Here is a 26,995-nt window from a genome sequence, read left to right as displayed (position 1 = left end):
GAAAGTGTCATAACTATAACAATGAATCCCATCGTGGCTTTAGAATCTGGGTTCGCGGGAGGAGAAATGTTTCAAGAGTAAAGTAAATGGAGATCTTTTCTCATTATCCTAGACAGAGATCAGGAAATTCAATATCCTTGATGCCTCAGAGCTTCTAGGCAAAGTAGCTCGTTGTCTCCACCCCTTTCAGTAACCTAAGAGCGGCATTTCAAATGATATTTAGAAATCTGTTACTGAGGCGCCTGTGGCCAGGTCAGTAGCTCTTAATAGGTAGGAAAGAGGAGATTCAAGTTTGCTTCGCTTTTCCTGTCATACCATTTCTGATTTTTGTGGGAGACCCTCTGCCTAGAAAGGAGAAAAGTATTATCTGGCCTGTGCCAAGTGAAAGGGATAGGGAGGCTCTAGGTAGGCCCTCTTGGCTGGTCCTCCCGGATGTACCAGCACAGCGTGCAGACAACGGGAGTCCCTAACAGGTTAGTCGGCTTCTGGTGTTTTTTTTTTTTTTTTAAACCATTGTTAAAAGGTAAATGGAGGCATATTATAAATTTTGAGTTTATTTGAACAAAAATCAATTCAAATCCAGCAGCGCCAAACCGGAAGTGGTTAGGGGGCTCCACCAACAGGAGCTCTGGGTGACTTTTATAGAGGAGATGCGGAAGCAAAGTAGGGAAAGGATTGTTGGCTGTAGCTTCAAGCCCAGTTGGCTGTGTGTGATTGGTTGTTCTTGGGTTTTGATTTCGTAACCTCGAGGCATTGGCAGGCTGAGGTTTTGGTTTGCTTGCTTAGGCTGCCACAACATTAAGGCCTCAGTCTAATGGCCTCCTTGTTGAATTTATTTAACACCATAAGGTGCCATAGGCATTCATGGCATTGGGAAAGCCTTGGTTAACCCTCTCAGGACTCCTCCTTTCTAGCCAAGCTCAGATTTAAGGCACACACTTACCCTCCTTAGCTGCCTGGAACTGTTGGCAATAGAAGTATGTATGATTGTTCTAGAATATTCTTTAGCTCTGAGTGCCTGTAGACACTAAAAAACCGAGGGAGCCCTTTGGCAGAGAAAAAGAGAAACATCTAGTGAAAAGTAATGTGTTAGAAAAACAGAAAGAGAGGGTTACAGTGAGAAAGAGAGAGAGAGAGAGAAAGAAGAAAAAAATGTGTGCTGTGAATGGAGGGGAGGGCAGTAGGAAGGGGGTGGCCAAGAGGGACATCAGCTGTTGTTACCTCGGATATTCAGGTGTTTCAGGAGAGAGAGCCACCTGGTTGCTGCTTGTCACCTCCAAAGGCAGCTCTGGATGGGCCATTTTTCTTAGGTCAGTTGTTGTGTCTCAGAAAGGCCTTCGCATCGACAGTCTGTGGGCTTTCTCTGTTTGATGAAGAGGAGAAGGCCGAGGCCCTTCCGTGACCCCATGCAGTTCTCTGGCCGAACATCCCCAGGTGTGTGGGAGGCACCCAGGCACTGTGCCCAGTTTAGAGCCGCTGTGCTAAGGGCTCTTTTGTCCTCGGGGCCCCAAGAGGGGTGTGGTTGTGAAAGGCTTACCCAAGATTATGTCCCTGGGCTTAGTAACAGTGGCTGGCTTTCAAGGTATTTCAGAAAAAGGCTGTTCAGAGAAAGGAGTGAGACCCCAGAGCTCTTTTGTCAGGTTGAACTCAGAGTGGATTCTTCCCCCAGGAGCCCATCCCTGCTGCCCCGGAAATGCCTGATGGACACTGTCTGAGGCTCACAGGCCCTGGCAGAGAGTGTGTGCCTCCCCGAGGAGAGGCAAAAGATGGACTTTTAAATGCTGGAGGACTTTGCAGGAGAAAGCCCCCCCCCCTTATTTTCCAGTATTATCTATCTACAGATGGATTTAGTATTTGCTGAATGAAGAATGCCTGGCATCTTGCCTGCAGGCCCTACCATGCACATTCCTCTAAAAATAAACGCGTTTTTCTCAAACCCTCATGGGCTCCCAGATTTTGCTATTTTTTTTTTTTAAAGATCATATTATTAACGTGGTTTACAAGTCAAACTATAGAAGCTACATGAAATGAATACAGTGAAGAGTTATGCCAACACCGTCCCTAGCTAATTTCCCCCTGCGCCCCTTAGGTCAGAATTTTATTCGTTTCTTATATATTTTCTAGTGTTTCTTTAAGCAGATACAAGCAAATATGAGTCTGTGTTCTCTTTCCCTCCTTTTTCATACAAAAGGAGGGCCACATTATACACTGTTCTGCACCTTGATTTATTTTTAACTCCCTCTTAACAATACATCTTGGAGATCTTTCCACGTCAGCGCATGGAGATTCCTTATTCTTTTGTTCAGCTGTCCCGGGTTCCGCTGTATGGATGTACGGTTGTTTGATCGCCCCTAAGTCCTGCTTTGTTGCTGTCTGACGCGTGAAATCTGTTTTCTTTTCTTCAGCCTCCGTGGACCACCTGCACTTACCACCCACCCCTCCCAGCAGCCACAGCAGCGACTCAGAGGGCAGCCTGAGCCCCAACCCGCGCCTGCACCCCTTTGGCCTGCCTCAGACCCACAGCCCGGCCAGGGCCGTGGCCCGGGCCCCCTCGGCCCTCTCCAGTTCTCCTCTCCTCACAGCGCCACATGTAAGTGTTCAACTCGCATCTCTGGGCCTGAACCCCTGTCTTTCTGTCACTCGGAGCTTCACCCACAGTGGGCACCATGCAGGACCACTGGATTTTCATTCTTGTCAGCATGTTTTAGGTGTAACTACTAAAGCAGGTGATAATTTTAAAGAACATTTTTTACGAGCTGCCTGTAATCTCACCATGCTAACACAATTCTCTTCCTTTTCCTGTGCACACTTCCCGTTTTTATTCATGTTTATTTTACATAGCTATAAGTATGAGGAATAAAAGTGTTGTGTTGTTTTTCTCCTCAAAATTATATCACAAATATTTACCATAAATCTAGGTGGTCTTTATGACCTACAATAGGAAATAACTTATTTTTTAAATAAGCAATCTTTGATGAACTTAAAAATCTCTCTGAGATTAAACGCTTTGATGTCCAAAGCTCAAAAGTACAGTTTAACCCTTTTTTTGTCTGTGGTTCAACTCTTACCCCAGTGACTCAGGTTAGAAATCATGAGTCATCATTCATCCCTCACACATATAAGGACACCATTTTCCAGAGAAAAAATAGGGATAGATAATTAACTTCTTATTGTTCTGAAGAGTTCATTGATTTCTGTGAAGATTTACAAATTATAATCAACCTTATTGTAGTATCATGTACAGCAAATTTAAATGAAATAAGATATTTAAAAATTTTGTAAGAACCATCTATCAATTAATGTAATTTTGAAAATTTGAATTCAGTCTTTCTCTGAAGATTCTAGATCTGTGGCCACATTCTCAAGTAGCACTATTACCGAAGGCAAGGGAATTAACTCTTTCCCTGCTATCTCTACCTTCTCAGCTGTAACTGGACTCTTCACTCCTTCGATTAGTAGAATAGTGTTCATCTTGTGTATCTGTGTCCTCCTACAATCAGTCCATTCTACGTATTCCTGGAGGAAATCCTCCCCACATCATACTCTTGCTCAACAACCGTGTTGTGTTTCCCTATTAACTGTTGGCGTCAAGCCCTAATACCTCTGCTAGGAGCGAAAGGCCCTCCACATGTGCCCCAACCTGCTGTTGCTTTGAGAACTTCTTACCTACTTAGGCAGAGTGGCTTCTTCAGTTCCTTTTCAAAATACTACCTTTTGCTTGGAATGCCCTCCTCTCTCTATGTAAATCATCCCCTTTCTTTCAGGAAGCCCAATGCAAGTTTTATCTCCTACCCTAATCCTTCTCTTAATCACACAAATTCATGTAAGTGTTCTCTTTCTCCAAATTTTTAACGCACCTTGAGTTAATATTACAGTGTAGCATTTAATGGCTCTCATCCTTTTGTGTGTGTCGATTCAGTCTCAATCTTGATCATTAGCTGCTTGAGAGATGGAGTTCATTTTGAGTCCTCCATGGCATTTAACATGGAGCTAATACATGATAGGTATGCAATTTGTTTGACTAATTATAAGCATGTCATTCTAATATGAGCTAAATGAGATGAGCTACAGTTCTCATCCTTGTTGATGATGGACAATCTGTGACTGTACCGACCAGTGACTTTCATGGAAAGTGCCTGCACGTGTATCCCTGGGAGCCCTGGCCCCTTAGCTCTAAGTGGAGGATAAGAAATGACCCCTCATGTGTAGAAAGCATCTTGCAAAATTGCTTTTTCAGGAGAACAACCAAACTCTTTCCCACAAACAGAGCTCCAAGTGAAGCCCTCATCACTCCAAGGCCAGGAAATCCCTAGGGATGGGGGGAATGAATTCTGTCCTTTAATTTTGACTTTTTAGATAGTGGGGTACTTTGTGGGAAGTAGTGGGTGGAGGTTTCTTTACCTTTTCCCTTGAATTACGAACCCTGAGTTATAACGCTCACACAAGAGTGTCTTCTCCATCTTTGCTTCCACTTTAAAATATCCGTTTCTCACCAAAAACAAGTGGGCATCCTTTTCTCTCAGCCATTTGCGAGGTATTATAACAGATTCTCCTCACCCCCAGGGGGTGATTCCTCAGTGTCCTGGATGTTTTTCTCTGACTCTTTTCTGCTCCTTGGTCTGCACAGAAACTGCAGGGATCAGGCCCCCTGGTCCTGACAGAGGAGGAGAAGAGGACCCTGATTGCTGAGGGCTATCCCATCCCCACCAAACTGCCCCTAACAAAATCAGAGGAGAAGGCCCTGAAGAAAATCCGGAGGAAAATCAAGAATAAGGTGGGTCATTCAAATCTAGGCACCTCTGTGAGCAGAGATGGTGAGCAGAACCAAGCCCACGTGCTCTCCCTCCCTTCCCAATGGCCAACACCGGCCCATGCCAAGTTGGGGACCAAGGCTTGCCCCTGTCTCCCTCCAGCCCCTCCATCCATCCTCTAGGCCAATGGACTCCCAAATCGGGTGTGCACCCTCTTGGTGCCCAAGATAATCCATTCAGGGGTCGGGGGGAAATATTAGAACTCCCACTTAACATTTATTTTTTTACCTCAGCCGTTTAAATTTCTGTTTTATGAAGTGCACAGTATTTCCCTCTAGTTGGCTTGTATATAATTTATAAATAAATAAATATAAATACATTGCAGGTGTTTGCTTAATTTTTTTTTCTTGATAGTGGTTTTTGATTAAAAAAATAATTCTGTAGACTGCTGTTCTATACCTGGGTCCAGCAGTCTCCTAGTTCTAGGCCCCTGCAGTGTGAATCAGGGCTAGTGAGGCCCAGGGGCATGGCTAAGGCATGGGCAGAGCAGGAGGGAGGAGGCAAAGAGAGGAAGAAGGAAAGAGCCTAGTTATAACTCTTCATCCACGTGCAGAAGCAGCGGGGAGTTTATACGTGGCCAAGCCGAACTGTCTTACTTTGTTTATTATAGCTAAACCAACGGAGGTCTGTGGAGTTGAAATCATTTCTGTAAGACCATAAGATGGTTTATAACCTGTGTGTTCTGTTCTGACTCCTGGCCCACTGTCCCTCCCACTGGGGGCTAGTTTGTTGGAAAGCATGAGAACATAGGCTGGTTGAAACCAGGGAGGACAGAAGAAGTGATTAGTAGATGAACCAGCAGGTTAAATAAATAAGGGGTGGTCACAGAAGTGAGTGGGGCTTCTGTGATGTCTGTGCTATTGGCCTCCTGTCTTGCATTTGCACATAACTGGTTTACTGATATAGCTGGAACTTAATCCTTTTTTCTCCCCTTAAATCTCAGATTTCTGCCCAGGAAAGTAGGAGAAAGAAGAAAGAATACATGGACAGCTTGGAGAAAAAGTAAGCCTCCTGCCAAACTGGTTGTGCTTATTGGGCTATATACATAGAGAAATGTGAGTGTGCAGAGCATCTGTTTTCCACGAGAAGGAGGTAAAGTCTTCATTCTGGCTGCCACGAAAGCCCGTTGGTTTATCAACTATGTTTTGCCTGCCGCCTAGTGGTTTTTAGAGGGGAAAGCTTATAAGTATGGCAAGAAGTGAAAAATACACTCAATCTTAGGATCCTTGAGTCCTTGAGGGCTTCCTTTCAAGCAAGTACAAATATTAACATTCGGGCACATTCCTGGAACTCCTCAGAGGAGAGGCACTGTTTCGGCCAAAAGGAGCAGTGCTAATTAATCAGTTCCCACTGGCCACACTCCCTTGCTGCCGAGAATAAACAAACAGGGAATGAAATAAGTCAGGTGGTGTTCTTTATTTTCTGTCCACTATAGCTCATGCTATAGGCGAGTGACTTTTACAAAAAACACTTGAAGGCACCTTTTGTTCTTCTGAAGAGCCTGGAATATCAGGAGGGCTGTTAGAAAAATATGAATTCAATTCCATTTTGTACTAGCCCTAGAAAACAGTTCTCCAGCTGACCAACTAATGTCATTTTAAGATGGGAATGTGGCCCCAGACGCAGAAATGAGTCTTCATGTGTATCTGGGGAAAGGAGTGGTCGATGGATCCTGGCTGGTTCTTAAAGTTCCTACTGTAAGTTAGTGCTTCTACCTCCTGATTTAGAGTTTGGTAATTTAGCACTTAGTAGTCCCATTTGGTTCCATTTTCTGTAGGCATTCAGGGTCAAGATGTTTCCCTGAAAATCTCTTTATTGCCTCTTTGGGGCATGCATGCTGTGGGACCCAGATTCCTTGTCGTGAAGTCCTGGGTTCTTGTCCTCCCCTCTCGCCCTGCCCCAAGCCCCATGGCTTCCTATCAGTCCTTCTGGCCAAGAGTACAGCTCATGGCACCCAGACCCCTGTAGTATGGAGGGAGAAGTGTGATGGGCGTTGAGAGCGGTGGGGAAGGGGTGAGAGAAAGCAAGGTGGGAACAGCCTAAAAGAGTTTATGTTGTGCACCATCCGTGTTCATTTTCCACTATCGAGGCACTTGTTACTCAGCTCTCTCTATTTTTTTTCTTTTGTTTCCTTACTCTTCTCCCCAACTCAGGTTGGCCAAGCTCTCTCCTTCGCCTCCCCAGGGTAACTAATTCCCTGTCTTCTTTCTCTGTCTCCATCTACCTCCACCCTAGCTCCTGGCTTAGTGTTTGCTCTTCTGATAAAACTAATTTTCTTCTTTTTCTCTCCTCTGTAGGGTGGAGTCTTGTTCAACTGAGAACTTGGAGCTTCGGAAGAAGGTAGAGGTTCTGGAGAATACCAATAGGTAAGTGTTGCTGGAGTGAGGAGCTGATGGAACTGCCTCATGGAAGGTGGGGAAGGAGTTGGGCAGATCCAGGACCAGAACTGGAAGGAAAACGGAGGAGATCACAGGATGGCCATACCCCACCTACCTGTTCCTGACATACACACATACACACACGCATATACACACTCACACACACGCATGTTTTTTACTTTCCTAAAAGATATTAGATTGATGAAGAGGCTGATCCTGACAAGGACTATTATAAGGGGGTTAAGGAAGAGGCTTGGAGGAAAATAAAGTCAATAAGTTTGGTTCTCCTGAAAATGCCATCAAACTTTAGAGGTGGAGAAAGAGGCACTGGCCACTTGACTGTCCCCCAATTTGGGTAAGAAATGGTGTTCATTAGTGAAAAAGAAAGAGAAAATCAGTTTGTTTTTTTAATTACTGTTCTAAAAATTAATTAGTTAATTAATTAATTACATTTCAAACCCATTTTGAAAAATAACTGTAGGACAGAGTGAGTTAATGAGTTCCTCCAGCATGTCCTGTGCCAGGTGCTGTTTTCAGCACTTTACAGATATTAACTCGTTTAACCTTCTGACAGCTCTATGAGGTGGTCCTGTGACCATCCCCTTCACACCCCCTTCTGAGGTAGCTGAGACTCAGAAAGTTTAGGTCATTTGCCCATGGTCACACAGTAAATGCTAGAGCTGCATTTGAATGCAGGCAATCTGGCTCTGGTGCCTCAGTATAGGAGAAGCATCAGCCAGCCCTGGTGGGCTAGAGGTTAAGATTCAGTGCTCTCACCACCACAGCCCGGGTTCGTTTCCCAGTCAGGGAACCACACCACCCGTCCATTGGTTGTCATACTGTGATGGTTGCATGTTGCTGTGATGCTGAGAGCTATGCCACCGATGTCACCCATGGTGGACAGGTTTCATCTTCCAAACTAAGACAGACTGGGAAGAAGGACCTGGCCACCCACTTAACCACTTCCCCCCAAAATTGGCCATGAAAACCCCATGAATAGCAGTGGAGCATTGTCTGATATAGCACTGGAAGGTGAGAGGGTGGTGCAAAAAAGACTAGGCAGGGTTCTGTTCTGCTGTCCACAATAAATATTGAGCTTTATCCCTGGGTCATATGCGAGAGAAAGGGGTTAAGGTATGGGGTTAAGAAACTGGAGTTGGGGAGCATTTGTCCAGAATTTGTGTGTTTGTGTGTATACACGGTGCATACCTATGCTTTGAAAAGTAAAGTATTTGGGGGGCTAGCCCTGTGGCGCAGCAGTTAAGTGTGCGCGCTCCGCTGCTGGCGGCCTGGGTTCAGATCCTGGGCGCGCATCAATGCATTGCTTGTCAGGCCATGCTGTGGCGGCGTCCCATGTAAAGTGGAGGAAGATGGGCACAGATGTTAGCCCAGGGCCAGTCTTCCTCAGCAAAAAGAGGAGGATTGGCACGGATGTTAGCTCAGGGCTGATCTTCCTTACCAAAAATAAGGAAAGTATTCATTAGTTGGGGGGTCCTGTTGCTCTTAGTTGTTATAGATCTGATAATTCAAGCAGAGAAAAATTGACTTTTAGGTAAGCAAAATATTAATTAATCATTTAAAGGCTTAGCTTTAATGCCTAAAAATTTTGCAAATGTTAACGGTTCAAATTAAATGTTTGCGTGTCTTTGGATAATAACATTAAATTTGGCTCCCATTTCCTAAATATTCATGGTTTGTTGCTCAAAGAACAGGCTAATCTAGTCATAAGTTAAAACTAGCATCAGTGGGAATATTGGACGTTGTGACCCCACTGAATTTCCCTGTGCATTTCTGGGAACGTGAGCTCATATAGCAGGTCCAGGGCAGTCTCCTCAAGTGCCCTGTAGACAGACTGCAGGATTAAATAACTGTTATCAGCTCCATGTGGTATCACCTTGGTCCCCTGAGACAGAGGAGACGGTTTCCAGTACCACTTTAGCATTCTGGTTTCACGGTCGCCTTTGGCCGTGAGTCTCCTGAGGCTTCCTCCCTTCTTATCTCCACCTTCACTCCTGCCAGTGTTTCTCTGGGTCCTGAACCCCTGCCAGAGTTTGTATCCATCTCTTTAGCATCCTGAGCAGACAGGAGTTCTCACGCCCATCCTAGCACTTGCTGCCGTGGAAGCCCTGTGTTCATGAGTGGGACAAATCCAGGTCATGATTTGGTGAAAAGAGGAAGAGGAATCTATCCAAGATAACTGTGGAGTTTGGTCCATGTTTGGTCTTGTCTAGGGACTCCAAGTGTCAGGTCTTCCCACAGCCACATGGGGGCAGCAGAGGCACAGCACGGGCTATGCTGGGGAGCAGTGGGCGCTTGAGATGAAGGTCTCTCTCCTCTCCAGGCCGACAGTGCTGTATCATATTTTTTGAACTTAAAAAAAAAAACCAAAAACCCACACATGGCCCATTGTAGAAAAAATTAGAAAATATATTTAAAAAAGAAAAAAAATTACCATCTTTTCATCCAGAGATATGTTTACATTTTGGAATATTTTGTATGTATATATTTATATTGTACATACTCTTTTGTTAAGAAATTTTTCCATTTAACAAAACATGCTAGCCATATTTTCATATCAATAAATATGTGTATACAGAATCTTCATTTCTGTCAAATTTTGGTAAAGAGCTCTCATCTGAGGAACATTGACATAAGTCTCATCTGAATCTGTGTAACAACAATCCATGTTTTGTCAATTGTTTTTATCTCTTTAAATAATGGCCATAGATTTTTTAATATAATATTAGTTATTATGCCATATGAGGTGTGGGAACCTATGACCTATTTGAGCTTCTGGTCAGTGTTATCTTACGTTCTTCTCGTGATGATTTTCCTTCTGTTCTTTACTGACGGTGTGGGCCATTTCTTCAGTCGTGTAGCCTCCCAGAACCTCCATTGAAAAAACAAAGTCTACCTCATGATATTGGTACTCTGCTCTGTCCCTTGACTATCAGGAGCCTCCACCGTGGTTCCCCCAGAGGCCCTGTGTGTGTTCTCCTCCCATTTCTTCTCTCTCATCAAAGTTTACCTCTCCTGGACAACTCTTTTATGGTGGTAATGGCTGACAATGGATTAATCTGTAATCTTCCCACAGAAATCTTATCAGGGAGCTCCTAGGAGTTCTCACAACCCAGGAGCAGCTTTTAATGTGTTTTGGCTTGAGAGGTCAAGAAATAAAAGCAGAGCTGCTCTTGTTGGGGAAGCTCCTCTTCTTCCTTTCTCCTCTTGTTTCTTGCTGAGGCCTCCCCTTGCTCAGAGGACACCCCGCTAGCCAAAGTGACTGTCATGTAAACCTTGGCAATCTCCTTTCCGAACCAGTCAAGAGGAGTTGGTGTTTTGGGTGTGTGGTAAGTGGAGACTTTTGGACCCTTTACTCACGTCACATTGTGTAAGTGACCCAGTGTTTGCACTAAGTTCAGGGCTCGGTCTAATGAACATACACCTGTGTTTGTGTTCCTTTTCACGCTTCTTGTATTATTATCCTTTGGAGGTAGCTGGACAGAGGTAGGATTACGTGAACAGGGTCCTGGGAGACTGGAAGTTGGGTGGGACACCTTGGGTGCCATTGTTTCCTGTGGCATGACATGGCAGGAAAGGCGAGTGGGTGTTTCATCATTGACCAAATTAAAGAAGAATTATACCTCTTTACATTTCACCACTTCTGTGCTACACTCCACAAGGGACTTTTCCATCCAGACGAAAATGTGTCCTCAGAAATGAGTCAATCCTGAATCTTTCAGTTTATACTGGCCTCAGCAGCAACCACCTAGTGTATTGTTGGCTTCTAGGTGAAAAGACCCTTTTACCTGAGCTCAGGAAGCTGGAAGAGGATTGGGACAGGAGAGATGAAGAAGTCCTCTTAACCCTTCTGCAGCCTGACCCCAGGAGCCTCTCGGAGCAGAGCCGAAACAGTGTGAAGGCACCTTCACGCTTCCTTTGCCGAGGCCATCCGCTAATTGCGTGCAATCAGGAAATGTGTAAGATGAGAGAGAGATGGTTTCTCAGGGGCCCCCCCGTATGCTCAATCAGGAAATACATTTTCACTTAAAAGTCCAAGCAAGGCCGTGTGTGGCTGCTGGAGGATCCTCCTGGCTTTCTTATGCTTCTCATTCACCTCTCTAAGCTACAAGCTCTCTGTGTGGCCCTACGCTGGTCTCATTCCTGAGAAATCCTATCTTTCTCCTCTTCTTCTAAACAAGTGATGCACATCCACTGCCCAGCCCAGCAGTTTTAGGTGTTTGCAGCTCAGTTTCCTCCACTCATTTCTTATTTTACTCTCATGCCTCTACAGGGCAGTGAGCGACAGGCCCCCTCCTCCAGCCCTGACTTGTAGAATCGTAGGGGCATTTAGACTTGAAATGCTCTTTAGAGATCATCTTATTTAACTGCTCATCACTTTATTTTATAGAAGAGGAAACTGAGGCCTGGTGAGGTTAAGGTCATCCAAGCATTTAGAGGTAGAGCAGGACTAGAACTCAGCCACTTAATTTTTAAATTAAGTCCTTAACTTGATTTCTCTTCTGCTGTGCCCCTTTCTCCTTCGAGGACCACTCCCTTTCCCCAGCACAGGGCCAGTGTTAGACCTGAGCAACAGGGCTTGCTTTGGACCCAGTGTTTTAGAGGACGCTGCTCTAGCTTTCCTCTAGCACACCCCTCTCCGTGGGGTGAGTAGTCAGCAGGAGCAAGGGGATGTGTCTATCTAGAGCTCTCACTCTGCCCCTTCTAGATCATTCCCTGGTACCTGGGATCCTGGAATTCCCTGCCCAAATTGCCTTAACCCATTTCCAAGGCCTGTGTGGGTCTCTACCGCAAGTCTGTTCTCCAAAGGGTAGACCAGGCCCTTAAGCTGATGGGGTGGCCAAAGACAGCTCTTTGTGAGGACTGTATATGGAATTTGAACCTTGGCAGGTGTGTGCCTGAAACCCTGTACAGTGTGTTTGATCTGGGATTCCATTTGATCTTATTTACAGAAGACATGAGATTCCTGGGTCAGAGACAAAGAACTTGATTACTTACAGCACAACAAGCAGTATGAGCAAGAGCATATTTTCATTGGTTCTCCTTGCCCCCAAGTTCCAGGATGGATCCAGGTGGATGATGTGCTCTCAGTGGGTTTGTGTCACAGCTAAGCAACCTGAGTTTGGGGAATCCACTGCTTTTATAGCAAGCAGTAATTAAACTTGATTTCCACCCAGGGGGAGACATTACCTCTTCTCTCAAGGTTACCAGCTTCATAAACAACCTATGTTATGGCCCATGGAAAGGAGCAATCAGGGCTTTGCAGTCATGGCATAGTCAGTAAAACATGTAGCAGCATGAGACCCAAGGAGAACTGTCTCTCCCGACTGGTGTGGGGCAGAGCCAGAGATAGGAAGAGAAAGGGATCAGGCTGTGGCCAGGAGTAGTTCTGTCCATACCACGGCTTTTTGGTGAGGAGCCCTGGGGAGTCAGAGAATTCTAAATTCAAACCCAGCCTTGGAGGGAATTTGAGGGAGCAAGTATTGAGGGGTACCTATGGGCAGAGTTTGCCTGGTTTGGGGTGGGTTCGGTGAGGGGGAGATGTATGGTATGTGGGCCTCATTTGCACTCTTTCTCCAGACCTCACAGAAGTAAGGGACATGCTTGTGCTGATATGTATCTCTAATTGTTATTAGAAATAAGAATTCCTTAATTTTCCTCTTGGCTATAGTCCTTCTCTCTATCTACCTCTACTTTTCTTGTTCTTTAAAATCTATATACAATTCCTGGTAAAGGTCTTTCCAGCTAAACCCACTTTGACTATGTTCTGCTCTCCTAATTTGTTTGTTTAGCCACACAGCTGTGTCCATTTGCAGCAGTTTTGTATATTGCTCCCTATGCAGTCTTATGGTCTTCCATGTGCGGGTTCTCCTCTTCTCTTTAGACTGACCATACTGGATGAGCCTACTCCCCTGCTGTACACAGAGAGGCCACTGGAGTGCTGATAAATGACCCAAGTCACTCCTCTGTAGACCTTTACCTTGGTTTCATTCACTTTTCATTTCTCATTATCTCTCGCTTCTGGTTGTGTGAAGAGTTGAAGAGTATAAGCTTTCTTTTCAGGTGAAAATATTTCAGACTTCAAAGGATTGTTGGGTACCAGAGTAAGTTCCCCAGAGAGATCAGAAGCGCATTTTAATGTAATTTAGTAGTAAAATTAGAAATTCCAGAGCCCCAGAAAACATTCTAGAACTCTCTTTTTTGTGTTCTTGGGCAAATAGGTAATAGAATATTTCAGAAGTGTCCTCTGGTCCCTTTTGTAATGTAGCAATTACACACAAAGAGAAAGGAGACAATTATACTTTTTTTTTTTCATTTAGACCAGAGCCTCGTGAACAATCCTCGAAACTTCAGTAAAAGATCATAAATAAATGAATATTTATTCAGTTTAGGATTTCAGCAGAATGTGATTATCTTTTGTATATGTCACACTTTAGTATTTAAAAGTCTTTGAGATAGTTCATGAGTCTCCTTAAATATTGTTGTATAATGTGTAGAACTCCTAATTATTATCATTGTATCCCACCACCTCCCCACCCTCCACCCCAGGACTTTGAAGTGGATGGTTCAGCTTTTGGACACCCCCCTCCTAACCCTCAAGTCTTAGACACTAACTCTAGAAGACTGGAGGTGGGGGTGGATTCAGATGGGATTTTGCTTCAGAAGGACGTGGATGCTTAGCTCGTCCATCATGAAGCCACCTGATAATCACTGATATTTAATTTTTTTCCTTGTATGCACTAGATAAGTGGCACTTAGACTTTTCTGAGTGTGATCATTTTACGTTTTGTGTAGTGAACTCAGACATACCAGACGTACATATACTTCATATACATAACTTATATGAAGGTTTCACAAATGAATACTTATTTACTATCTATGATGCTCCCAGATATTGTACGTTCTGTTTGATTCTGTTTCATTAAAAAACACACCAGTCACATTCCAATGGTTTTCACAAGCCACTAATGATTCATGATTTGGAATTTGGAAATTACAGCTCTAGATAGTTCCATAAGGATGTGAAAAAAGTTCCTTCATCTCTGTAGGAGGCTGATTTACCCAAAGAGTGGTTTATACACACACACAGATGTGCACACAAACACCAGAGCCCAGCTAGGTCCATTTCTGAATAAGATGTGTTACAAGGTTCAATAGAAAGTATGTCTATAGAGAGGGCCTGGTTTGAAGCTCCCAGCACAGCAAGTAATTGGGAACCACCAGTTTAGTCTTTTACTTCAGTTCTGGTTTCTGACACCAGTGGCAAATTACATACTTGAATGTTCAAAGTATAAGATGCAATGACTGTGTAACTCTTCTCTCTCTCCCACTCTTTTTCTTATAAATAAAGGAAACAGAAGAAAACAAAAGTAAATCAAATACAAAGAAAACGCGAGCCTGTTGATGTGTTTCTCAGTTGTTATAAGATTGTGTCTCACATTCTTGGCTACTTTCGAGTGTTTTGCCCAATTTCCTTTAATATGCCTCCCAAGATACAGGGTGGGATGCTTTATTTTGGGCAAGGCTGGCAGCTGCCTTCGATTGCTCTTTTGCAAGGAACTGTATGAGGACAGCCATTAAGTTTATTTTTACATCTCACCACAGGACAAAATCCACATTTTCAATCGAGTGTTGGACACTCCGATTTAACAAGTTGTGAAAAATCTCTTGGCCCAGATAAACGTTTGCTAAGAGTACTCCTTTCTCTAAATTAAGACCTTGCTCCCGGAAGCCCAAGAATTCATTAAGCCATAAATAGCCGTGATCACTTATGATTTAAAATACAGTAATAAAGGAGAAGTTTATGCTGAGCTGTGAGTGCACCATGAGATCTGTCCTATGGTTGACTTTTTAAAGTTTTAGTTTTAAACTCATTCTTCCATTTCATCTGATGGCAGCCTTTTCGCCTCCCAGCCCTTCATGCAAGCTGCGTAATAGCTGTCATCCAAGCTCCCAACACAGCAGGCCATGGCATCTGTCCCAGTGGCGTCAGGGAAAGTACCACATCATCTCAGACCTACATCTCAGTTATGAGGTCCCAGGCTTTCCCATGAAGAGGGCTGGCTTCATCTGTCGTCAGTGGAAAGAGACAGCGAGTGCTCTTCAAAGGTGTATTTGCTGCAGCAAACCCACAGTACCCCAGGAGGGGATTCTCTCATTATTCTGGTAGCTGATGAGGTCAAGGGAATTAACTTTGACTAGCTGCCTAAAGTCAGGACTTAAGTAACTTGATGAAAGGCACACAGCAGTGGTAACTGAGATCTAAACTCAGGTTTCTCTGCCTTGGGAGCCTATCCCCCTGTTCCGGTGAACGTGCACCAGTTTAGCAATCCTAAAGCCATCTCATCAGCTCTTTTGGTGTCTGACAGAAAGACAGATGTTTTAGTTTCCATTTTTTAATCAAAGCCCAGGTTTGACTTCCTGGGGCCTGAAATAGGGCATGGAGCACCCTTGATTCTTTTATCCATCATTTACATTTTATCTTTGATGTATCCAAAGATGTACCAGGAAATGTATATTTGCCCTTAGTTGTTTTTTTTTTTTATATCATTGTCACGGAAACTTTGTTAGTATGTACTCATTGCCATTGGACTGGGTTTCATTGTGGCTCTTCTATCTGCAGCTTGGTCCCTGTTGATAGTGACCTTTTCATATCTAATCGTGGACGTCTCTCTTGGTTGGGCTATTGTCAATATGATGTTAATGTCAGTGGATTTAAGAAAAACTCTACTAGTAAGAAGTCTTTGGTTGTTAATTTTATTAGGTTGTAGGTTAGGGTACCATGCTGTACCACATTGAAAAGTACATGAGATATGGAGTCAGATAGGTTTTGGTTTACATCTTAGGTCATCTACTTACTTTGAGACAATTACTTAGTATCTCAGTGTATAAAGTTCCTAGAACTTGTTGAGGGGGCACTCAATCACTATTAATTTTCTTTCTCATAGTGAAAGTGAGTGTTTCTGTTGTACACCTGTATATGAATTTGCCAAACCTTATCAGATCATGGAACTCTCTTTAGATTTTTGGGGTGGATGAGCTAACCCACTGTTCTCGGGTGGAATCACTCAGTGTCGCTGATTGATGGGGCCTTCAGAGTGTCATCATTTCCACCATCAGTTCTGTTCACCTTCACTAATCCAACGAGGAGAAGCAGCAGCAAACAGCGTGTTATAAATCACTGTTGCTTTCCACCAAAATCTCAAACTAAAAAAATCTATTTTAAACTACATCTTTGCTCATCTTAAAGAGTTGGATTATATACTGTTAGAAATCAGGGACCATTAAACAACCATTTTCATTTGCAGTGGATTCAGAATATAATTATCTTTGAGTTAGGAGAGGATGTGCCGATGAATGCTAAGTAAAGTGCCACACAAGTGGTAAACGTGACGCCGTCCCTGTTTGCCCAGCTAAAAAAACTTACATGGTCCTTATTCCAAACTTGTAGCTCTTTGCACCTGTAGCTGGGGCTCCCAACTTGAGTCTAAGTCATTCTACCATTGGGGTTTAGGTGTATCTGGCCTGCTAGAGGTCTGCTTTCAGGAGGGACCGTGGAGCCTTCTGGGAGACTCTTTATCCTGGGGAGCAGGGTACCAGGCCTAGTGATCTCAACCAGAAATTGGAAGGCAGGAGTGATTCTGAGTGTTGTGTGGAATTGGTTTTCTTGGCGGTTGATGCTCTAAAGACTGGACAAGGGGCAGGGAATAGGCAGGGACAAAGTGTGGGATAATTGTGGGTAAATAGGGACTTTTGGTAAAAATGGAAATGGCAATTTCACTTTAAAAACACCTTACCACTTTAAAGCAAAAGTAAACAGCTTTGGTAACATCTGGAAAGCTGCTGTCTAATGAAAGCCTAGAATGAGAAACGTTCCCCACTGATGCACAGAGCACCACTGAACTTCAGCACCGTGGGCTGCCACCACAGGCAGCCTGAGTGCCCTGTGGGAGTTGAGGTGCCCAGCAAAAGTGGCAGCCGTCACTTACAGATGTGGCTCTGCAGCAGGCAACCCAGGAAACAGGGAGTCCCCTTTCTGTAGTTTAGCTGGCAACAAAGACTTTATTAACTGGTACCGCGGGAGGTGGTGAAAATACACTGGAAAAGGATTTGTGCCACATGGTCGAACACGGGTCTTATCTGTGGGCTCACCTGTGTATCTGCCCCAGGACTTCCAGAAATATAGCAGGGACAACCAACCCAGCGAGGGCTTTGGGGCTGGCGTTACAGATGGTGGTCGATAAAATGTGTGCTCCCACCGGCCAAACCTCAGCTCTGTGAGACGAATACTCACCAGGAAGGTGAGTGGAGATGCAGTGGGTCACTTACTCTCAGTTTTGAAAAGGCACCTATGCTAGTGGGTAGGAATGGAGTACTCTTGAGAGGTCATGGGAGAAGAGAGAAAAAGTATAATGAGGAAAATAACTTGCTGCATCAGATGATCATTTAGTTGCAAACTTTTTCTTTTTTTTCCAGCTTCATTGAGGTAGAATTGACAAATAAAATTGTAAGATATTTAAAGTGTACACAGTGATGATTTGATATACGTGTACACTGTGAAAGGAATCCTACATCAAGCTAATGAACACCTCCATCACCTCGCATATTTACCTTTTTGTTTTTAATTTTTCGGTGAGAACATTTAAGTTTTACTCTCTTAGCAAATTTCAATTATACAATACAGTGTTATCAACTGTTTAGTCACCATGTTATACATTAGGTCCTCAGACCTTATTCATCTTATAGCTGAAAGTTTATACCCTTTTACCAACCTCTCCCTTTTTCCCGACTGCAGCCCCTGGCAACCACTTTTCTACTCTCCGTTTCTATGTTTGACTTTTTTTTTTTTTCAATTCCACATATAAGTGATACCATGCAATATTTGTCTTTCTCTGTCTGACTTATTTCACTTAGCATAATGCCCTTCAGGGTCATCCATGTTGTCACAGATGGCAGGATTTCTTTAAGTAGAATTTAAAGTAATCGTGCCATCAGTATTTCTCAGCCTAATGTACAGAATGCTTTTAAAGACTGTTGTTGCTTGAATATGCATAAACAAACTGGGTTGAAACTACAAGTGATTATACTTCTAGATAACCATAAAGCCCAAAAAGTACAACTAACTACTAAAAAGACCTCCATATTAATAGAATTTATTAATGATATTAATTAATAGGATGCATGATTTTGTTTTGCTTAAATTAAAATCGGTGCACAAGGTAAAAATATGGTGTAGATGGGGCCAAATGGGGATTTGTGAGTCGGAAAGCCTCCGCTACGTGTGCTGTGGGCTGCTCCAATGCTGCCCCCACTCTCATCCGTCTAACTGCTGAAAGCTGTATCATTCTATGGCCAACCTGTCCTTAATTGGCTTAAGTCCGGGAGAACTCGTTTCATTGGCACTTGCTGGGGAGAAGTTGGAAACCCTGGTAAATCCTGCTTCCTCTGGGACTTGAAGGCTGTTCAGGAGATGGACTGCAGTGAGAGGCAAGTTATCTATAATAGCCCAGAATTCTTCTGCAAACGACTTATTTGCTGATGTTTTCCAATGAACTTGTCTGGCTTTCTAATGTTACATCACAGCATGAATTTTCTGGAAATCTTTGAGACTCAAGAAAAAACATCTGCTTGTAAAGTCTTCCCACTTTGCCGTGTGCATTGGGCTTGGGGAAGACGGGTGAGGGCGAGGAGGGGCCTCAAGTCTTTGCTCTGCTCAGGCAAAATTCATCGCAGAGGCTGTAATTCAGGAGGGTGTGTTGTGAGATCCTTTTCTGTGGCTTGCAGTGTTCAGAATTTGCAAAGAATTTCCCCATCTGCTCTTTCTGTGGCTTGATGTCACACAGAGCAGAATATACTATTCTCGTCCCAAACCCTTCCCTTTTAAGAGTGTGCACACTTGTCCAATTTAGGACTAGAACAACTCTTTTTTGCTCCTGCTGTCTGTCTCTTCCTGGAGAAAGATCAGAGTCTGTATCAGAGGGTGGTTTTCAGGATGCCCGGCTCTGAGCTTGTGTCTTGTTGAGCAAGCTTCTTGGCTCTTTCTTGTTTTGGCTTCATTTCTGGCTGTGGAGGTGCTGTGAGCCTTCAAGGACCAGAGGCTTGAGGGGCCCTTGGCTGTTTGCCTCCCTGCCGTTCTTGTTTTTCCTCTTTCTCTGTCTCTTCAAACCTGCCGTCGAATGCCTGTTGCTCAGTGATACTGTTGCCATTTCCAGTCACGGCCACCACCTCTGGCCACTCCTTCAGTTCTCATCTGGGCATTTTTGCTTCTCTGTGCTTTTCTCCTTTCTGATGTCTTCTTCAGTGTTTCTCATCTCTTGGGTAAATGAGCGCTCCTTGTATCACCATCACCAGCCAATCAGAATGTTCCTTTTTCTTTTTTTCCTCAATGGCTGACCCACAAGTTCCGGCATGTGAGGGATAACTTGGGACATTGACCTCTTACTCAGGACAGCACAGGGACTGGACAAGCTGTTAAAGTGGGCTGATTCTGAGCCCCCAGAAGCTCTGCAACATTGGTGCTGGAAGTACTGGGACCCACATCTTCTTCCAAAGGAAACTTTTCCTCAGTGCTCTATTCAAATTAGTCACGAAGTCCCAGCTACATTCCTGGAGCATGGGGCAGAGATCACCCAAAGGCATTCTCTTCTCTCAGACCCCCTCATGGTTTCCATTTGTTGAATTGCAGAACTCTCCTGCAGCAGCTGCAGAAGCTTCAGACTTTGGTGATGGGCAAGGTTTCGCGCACCTGCAAGTTGGCCGGCACGCAGACCGGCACCTGCCTCATGGTGAGTTTCCCAAAGGGACAGCACCATAACTGCCCTGGCCCACTCCCCAATCTCCAGTCTCTCCCCAGCTTGCCAAGTCCAAGTGCTGTGGGTTGGAGGAAGCATACAGCTCACTCCCAGGCTATTTCTCTGCTGTGATGTTACAGCGATTGGTCTGTGGGTGCAGTCTGCTGGCCTGATGGAGGCGGGTCTGTCTCCCTGGACCTCCCAGGTGGTGCAGATCTAAAGGTTTGCTCCGTGGATCTTGGAATTGACAGCTCCTCATGTTCTCCCTCACCCTACAGGTCGTTGTGTTATGCTTTGCTGTCGCATTTGGCAGCTTCTTTCAGGGCTACGGGCCCTATCCTTCTGCCACCAAGATGGCTCTGCCCAGCCAGCATTCCATGTCGGAGCCGTACACAGCTTCTGTCGGTAAGACAGCACTCAGCAGCTTGGGAAGTGTCTTGTTTCATTTCTCTGGAGCTTGCTGAAAGCTCAACTTTCTGAAGGGAATCTTAAGTGAAAGTCTAATTTTCAAAAAGTGGTAAAAGTGTAGCTTCTCCGTTGAAGGAAGGGAAGAGAGTTGTAGGGAGTCTGTGCCCAGGCTACTGGGGCTCCCCTTGTGCCCCTCAACCATCGGGCTGAGGCACCACTGGGAATTCTCTAGAGCTCGACAGAGCACAGTTTGCAAACTTCTGCTCTAGACTATGTTCCCTGGCAAATTTTGATATCTCCTCTTTGAGTTCTGATAAGGGAGAGAGATGTGGCTTTTTGGGATGGAGGGAGGGAGCGTTAAGTTTTCCACGACATTTTAAGGGAATTCCTGTGTTTCTACTTCCACTCAGTGGAATTGTATATTACTATAGTAAGAATTTGCAAAATAAAATTAAAGAGTCAGTCTGTCTTATGAAACATTATGCCCAAGATTTAGAGAATTTGGAGACTTAGATGTTAGATAAGAAGTATGTGATAGTCTCACCTAGGTCAATGATCTCTTTTAACTATGTAGGAAATCAAGAGGTGGTGTGTAGGGATCATAATATATACACTAATAAGGACAAGTGTGGAATTAGGGGCTGTGGGGTTTGGGGTAGGCACAGTTTTGCAGTTCTGAAGGCTCGTGGTCTTCACTGGGCAGGTGTATCCCTGCCAGGTATCTGACAGAAATGCTAGCATTTCAACCAAGTAATTTCAGTGGTCTCTTGGGACATTCTTTTTTTCCTAAAGGAATATGTCTCTAAATTTAAATGGATGCCAATGGAAACATAGTCTTTATGTTGTGGAAAATTGCTGCAGAGCCATCTAGTTATGTAACCATCCTATAAAACAAAAGGAACTGTCTCCATCATTTGATTTATGGCTTTAGCTTTGTGTCTTCTTTCCAGTTTCTAAATGAAAATGCAGTTTTCTGCCCTTGTACGTTCTCTTGCAAGACCTGCTCATTGGGAATGCTTCTTATTTTAGCTGGGTCTGGACATCTCCAGGTGTTTGACTCCCATTCTCCATGAGTTGTCTCCCCTAGATGGTTATGGGTGGGTAAGGAGGGGGGTTTTATTTTCAAAGTAGTGGGGGTAGCAGTTTGCTTCATGTTTATTTGCTTTTCTATTGTTCTTCCAACACTGTATAATTGGTATAATTTTTCAATGGACAAAACTCTGAAACCCTGAAGCCTTTATAGGAAGCCAGCTCTCATTGGCACCCTCATTCCTGGGCAACAAGAACCCACGAATTGTTTGTCATCTGCCCCCAGCCCTGGGCATCGAGTGGCGGGGGGTGTGATGTGCCTTTGCGGTGTCTCGCTAACGCCTGTTACTTTGCTCTGTCCTCAGTGAGATCCAGGAACCTGCTGATCTATGAGGAACATTCTCCCCTGGAGGAGTCATCCACCCCAGCCTCGGCTGGGGAGCTTGGGCGCTGGGACAGAGGCTCCTCCCTGCTCAGGGCGTCAGGGCTGGAGGCTAGGCCAGACGTGGATCTTCCTCATTTCATTATCTCGAATGAGACCAGCCTGGAGAAATCAGTGCTGTTGGAGCTGCAGCAGCACTTGTGAGTCAAATGGACATAGATTAAACTCCTCTAATGCGCGGATGATGGGCTATGAGTCAGCAACCTGCAATGTAGGGTGTAGACTCTCTCATAGGCCTAGTCCAGTCCCTCAGCTCTTTCAGGACATGTTTCCAGGACCCGTTTCCAGGACCCGGGACTCTGGAGAATCCACTGCTTGCCAACAGCTGCCCTTAGCAGAGATGAGGAAAAGACCTAGCGTGAGGTCCCCCCATGTCTGCTGCAACATTAGAGAGTTGGTAGTGATGGCTCCAAGAAGTGGGGCAAGGGCTTGAATTGCTTCCTTGCTATCTTCATCCTCTTTTCAAAGCCACTCAAGTAAACACACAGCCCAGTAACAGCAGTGTGCTTGCTATTGCAAATGTAGCCTCAAGATGCCTTCTCTAGCTTCCAACTGGAGATACATATATATGATGCTATATATCAATATATAGTTTTATGACTTATATGTAAGTAAACGTATTAATTATGAATATATATTTATATTTAGATATTTATATGGAGGGACATCATTTGAGAGACACTATGCATGTATGTGTTTCCATATTGAAAATAACATATATTTGGCTCCAATCCATGAGTTGTTTCCTGTAGATAGTTGTGGGGAAGTGTTTTTTGTAAACATAAGGGCTTGTATGACTGCAAAGTATTGTTATTGTGCTAGAGGAGGTACCTGGGAATGCCACACAGCACAGGAAGGAGGGTCTGTGTGGACACTCCTGGTTATGAGTGGTATGGTTGGTGATCTAGCTGAACTCTCTGTTTCCCAGAAATGATACTATTCCAACGCAAGTGGGAGAGATTGTTTCAAATTCTTCGGCTTTCTTCCCCATTCCTTCAGAGGAACGTTCATAATTATCTATACTTTTATCTGTTTGCATTATACATGCATATTTAACATTTATTAGTGCTTACTATTTTCAACACTATGCAAATATGATATATATATCCTTTTAAATACTTTAAGAAGTTAGGCATTGTTATTCCCATTATAGAGAAATTGTCGAGCTGCCACTGGGAGCTAGAGGAAAGACTCAACTGCTTCATTTCTTGGCTCCTGACGCAAGTCTTCTCCCCTCTTAGCTCAGCTATTCAAGGCCCCATTGAAGTCCCACCTGTTTTGGGATGTCTGCCAGATACCAAGTCCTCCTCTGAATGCCTAGAGACTTTCTAGGCTGCTACACAATTTAATAACATATATTTTCTGTTATATATTTATTGTTACTTCAAGTTTTTTTTTTTAATCTTTATCTAAATTATTAGCTATTCTAGATCAGGGATCAGCTTTTATCCTTTTATTTTCTCCTTCCCCGAGTCTAGCATAGGTCTAACCATCCTCAGTAAATACAATAATTTAAAGCCATTTATAGCAAATCAGTATCAAACCACCATGTTTATCATCTGGGTTGGGATGTCTCCTCGTGGGAGAGGATGAAGGTGGGAATGTGGACGAGTGGATAGGCTGGTAGTGGGAGACTTTGGAACAGAGAATTGCCATTAGGAGGGAAAAGGACAGGGACCACTCGCGGGGCAGTCTGCAAAGTTGCAGTCACAGAATGATTATATCAGACTACCAAGCAGGAAGATCGTTGTTGACAGTTGGTGGCTAACACTTTTTCCTTTCAATGCCTTCACAGGGTCAGCGCCAAACTGGAGGGGAACGAAACACTGAAAGTCGTAGAACTCGACAGAAGAGTGAACGCCACTTTCTAAAGAGGCAGTCTCCACCTCCTTCTTTCTCTTCACTCTACTTTTACATCCCCAAACCACCTTTGTCATCAGCTTTTTCTTTTTGTCACCTGATTTGGATGAAGACATGGGCAAGCAGTCATGGCTTTGGATGGAGGACAGCCTGGGATTTCCCCCTGTGGTGAGAGAGCACCTCCCCCTCCAGTCCCATGTCCCTCTCTGCACAGGGGGCCTGGCATCTCCCCCTCCCTTTCACTTACTGCCATAGGAAATTATTTTAGGGTCGGGGTGGGACAAGCCGGCTTGTTTCTACCTATAGTGCCAAAAAGATGCTGCCTGATTCTCACCAGGGGGTGACCACCTCTTTGGAGAAGAGATGACTCTTGTTCATTTGAGACCCCGGACTCTAGCCACAAAGATCCCAGGATGCCTGTTGGGATCTGGCAAGGCCCTGACCAATGTCCTGCCTTCCTCAGCCCGGGTATCCGGTGTGTCTGGCCCCGTCAGCCCTGGAAGGCCTGGGCCTCCAGCGAGTACCCCCTGCCGCTCTGTCCTGTCCAGCCCTCGCCGATTGTCCTCCCGGCCCTGGAGCATGGGCTCCCCCTTCATATTCTCAGGCCGCAAGTGCAATGCCTGAAGGAATCAGGCTCTTCTACTCCAGGCGCACCCACCCCATCTTGTTGCTTGTAGGACTTCTCCATGACCTGGGTCCCCACGTGCCTCTAGTTCTGCCTCCCTGGCTTCTCCTCCCCATTTGTAAATAGTATTTATTAGCTTGCTGAGGCTTCCTGCACAACCACACTGAAGAGATCTGACGCCTCTCTCCAAGCTAGCAAAGTCTTCTGTTGGCCTTTGGAGCTAGGAGGACACCCTAGGCTCTGGGATCCCCAATCTTTCTAGACCATGTTTCATTTCCTTTCCTTCTTCTTTTTTTTTTTTTTTTGTTAAACTGGAGGCCTATAATTACAGTTGGGAAATCCCCTTGAGCGTGTGTCCTGTAGAATGAACTCAGAGGGAGAGACGAGCAATGCCCTGCTCAGGCCTGTGGCCAGACGCTTTTTCTGTCCTGTGCCCATAACAGAGCAGGGAAGCCCTGGCCCTGACAACAGGCATTTTGGACAACCTTGCTAGCTTGTCTCTCCACACCTGCTCCTGGCCCCTTCCCCCACCTCCCCCAGCTCTTCTGCTTTACCCTCCTCTTCTGCCTTAACACAGGGGGTGGGCCTGAGGCCTGGGTTGGAGTAGGTGACATTTCTCTCTCCACAGTCTTACCTTCTATAGTCAGGTTTGGCTACTTTGCAGCTCACCCAAAGAGATACAACCTAACCCCCCAACCTACTTTTTTTTTTTTTTTTTTAATGATTAAAGTAACTTTTGTAGTTTAAAAAAATCTTTCCTCTTTCGTACAAATAAGAAATGGAAATTGCCTTTTTATTGTATCATGTAGAAGACTCCCCTTAAGTGTTTTTCCTTAGCTTGTAAAAGATTTTGTGTAGGGGATTTGCTTACATTGTGTATTTTATTTTTAGTAGTAGCTGAAGGGCCTTTTTAACTCCCCACTCTCTCTGATCCACATTGTCATTGGAACCTGTACTTAGGAGGGATTAAGCCCACACCTGGGCCTTCCATTCCATATCAGATATAGGATTTGGCATCATTAACATTGGCCATCGTACCTCATAAGCAGATCTCTGCTCTGTCTGCCTAGGTACACTTGGGGCTCACTGTGAGTGATTCCTCTCTCTGCCTACTGTGATGGAGAGAGTTCTAGACTGGGAAATGGCCAAGTTCATCTTCTTGGCACTGTGTGAAAGCAGATCGGGACTGCACTGGTCCCGGCAGCCCTGCCGTCTGCACGGTTCTCACTGTCCATGGCATTGGTCAGGGAAGGCTGAGACCGTCTGAGCTATGCAGGAAGAGGGGGTGCCAGCACGCCCCCTGCTCCTGCTTCTCTCTACTCCCCCCTCTCCTTCTCTTCTGCTCAGGATCCTCCTGAGCTTAATTATCAGGCACAGGCAGCCTGTAGGGGTCTAAGAAGGTAAAAAGATAGAATTAACTCAAGTAGTATGTGGACAATGAGAAAAGCAAGGTTTCATATTTAAGGGCAGAAGTGAGAATGGATCAGCCTGCCCACCTGCTGCGACAGAGCTAGATGGGGTTTTTAGGGCTCCTGGATTAGCCAGAGTGGAAAACCTGCTCTTCCGAGCGAGGACGGAGGAGGGAAAGGGCAGCAAACTTCTAGCCCCTGTCCTGAGGGCCTTGAGGATTTCATTTTCTCCTGCAGCTACCCGTGCTTGACATCACTCCCTCCAGACCTCCAAGAGCAGGGTTTTCTCTCTGGGAAACTGTTATTCCAGAGCTGAATCTGTATCTAGAGACATGGGATACCAGCCTGAGAGCTCAAGTGGCCATTGTAAGGGGGTTCCAGGAACCAGCACTGCTGCTGGTTTGAGAAAAACCTCTACCCTCCACTCCTTGCTTGGGTGAGGAGAGGGAACTAAACAGTTATGCCTTGAGGGAGACGTAATGAAGTCAAGGCGCACAGAAGAGTTGGATAATACCACACTGGTGTCAAATAATTAATGGATGGGTGCACATTTTCTGTTCCAGGGTTAAGCCCAGAATATCAGTGGGTTTGTTTCCCCCACAGAGCAGCATCCTAGACTAGTCAGTAATACCTGTTTAGCCCTGAAGATTCCAAATAGTGGCAGACGTCAGCTCCCCAACTTCAGTTTCAAAAAATACGAGACAGTCAGCGCAACCGTAAACCATAAAGAATAATTATGTTAATTAAAATATATACTAGTTATATTTTCATCATGTGAACAGGTTTTCCTCTTCCCTTACTTTGATTACCCTAGTGAAGGAGATGTCTTGCAAAAATTCAGAGAACAAGTACTTTTTTGCTGGATGAGACCTGAGTCTCAGCATGCTTCTTTTCACAGCTCTCACTTTGCACTTAGAAATGGATACTGCAAATGAAAGGCGTCGGGCCGGCTTTTGAGAAGGAATTCCTGTGAAGTGTTAGGACTCTGGATCCTAGCTCACAGAAAGAGAGCATTATGTAAAAACCCGAGGGCAGAACCAGGTTGCTCCTTTCGGGCAGGGGGCGGGGGTGAGGTTTGACACCAGTGTAGGCAAAACTAGTTAACCTTTTTGTTAATATAAATGATTTTGATTTGGAGACCTAATTTGTAGATTGTGAAAGCAGCTTTTAGCTCAACTTATTTACAAACCAACTATAAATACCATGTTTTATTCTTCCTAAATC

General features: G+C 44.6%; 1 protein-coding gene across 2 annotated transcripts in view; it reads left to right on the top strand.

Annotated features, from left to right (window-relative positions):
• The window catches only part of CREB3L2 (cAMP responsive element binding protein 3 like 2), a 101,352-nt gene extending 77,257 nt beyond the window's left edge, over positions 1–24,095 (top strand). For both annotated transcript variants that reach the window (XM_058530956.1, XM_058530964.1), the window contains exons 5-12: positions 2,406–2,590; positions 4,628–4,774; positions 5,755–5,813; positions 7,109–7,177; positions 19,893–19,992; positions 20,277–20,403; positions 21,801–22,017; positions 23,673–24,095. In XM_058530956.1, coding sequence (XP_058386939.1) covers positions 2,406–2,590; positions 4,628–4,774; positions 5,755–5,813; positions 7,109–7,177; positions 19,893–19,992; positions 20,277–20,403; positions 21,801–22,017; positions 23,673–23,748 — 980 coding nt within the window. In that variant the 3' untranslated portion in view covers positions 23,749–24,095. The remainder of the gene's footprint in view (positions 1–2,405; positions 2,591–4,627; positions 4,775–5,754; positions 5,814–7,108; positions 7,178–19,892; positions 19,993–20,276; positions 20,404–21,800; positions 22,018–23,672) is intronic.
• The last annotated feature ends 2,900 nt before the right edge of the window (positions 24,096–26,995 follow it).

The sequence above is a fragment of the Diceros bicornis genome, chromosome 3 (genome assembly GCF_020826845.1).
Source record: "Diceros bicornis minor isolate mBicDic1 chromosome 3, mDicBic1.mat.cur, whole genome shotgun sequence".
NCBI lineage: Eukaryota > Metazoa > Chordata > Mammalia > Perissodactyla > Rhinocerotidae > Diceros > Diceros bicornis.
Note: the sequence above shows the minus strand (reverse complement) of the source record. Positions and strands in the feature narration are given on the sequence as shown.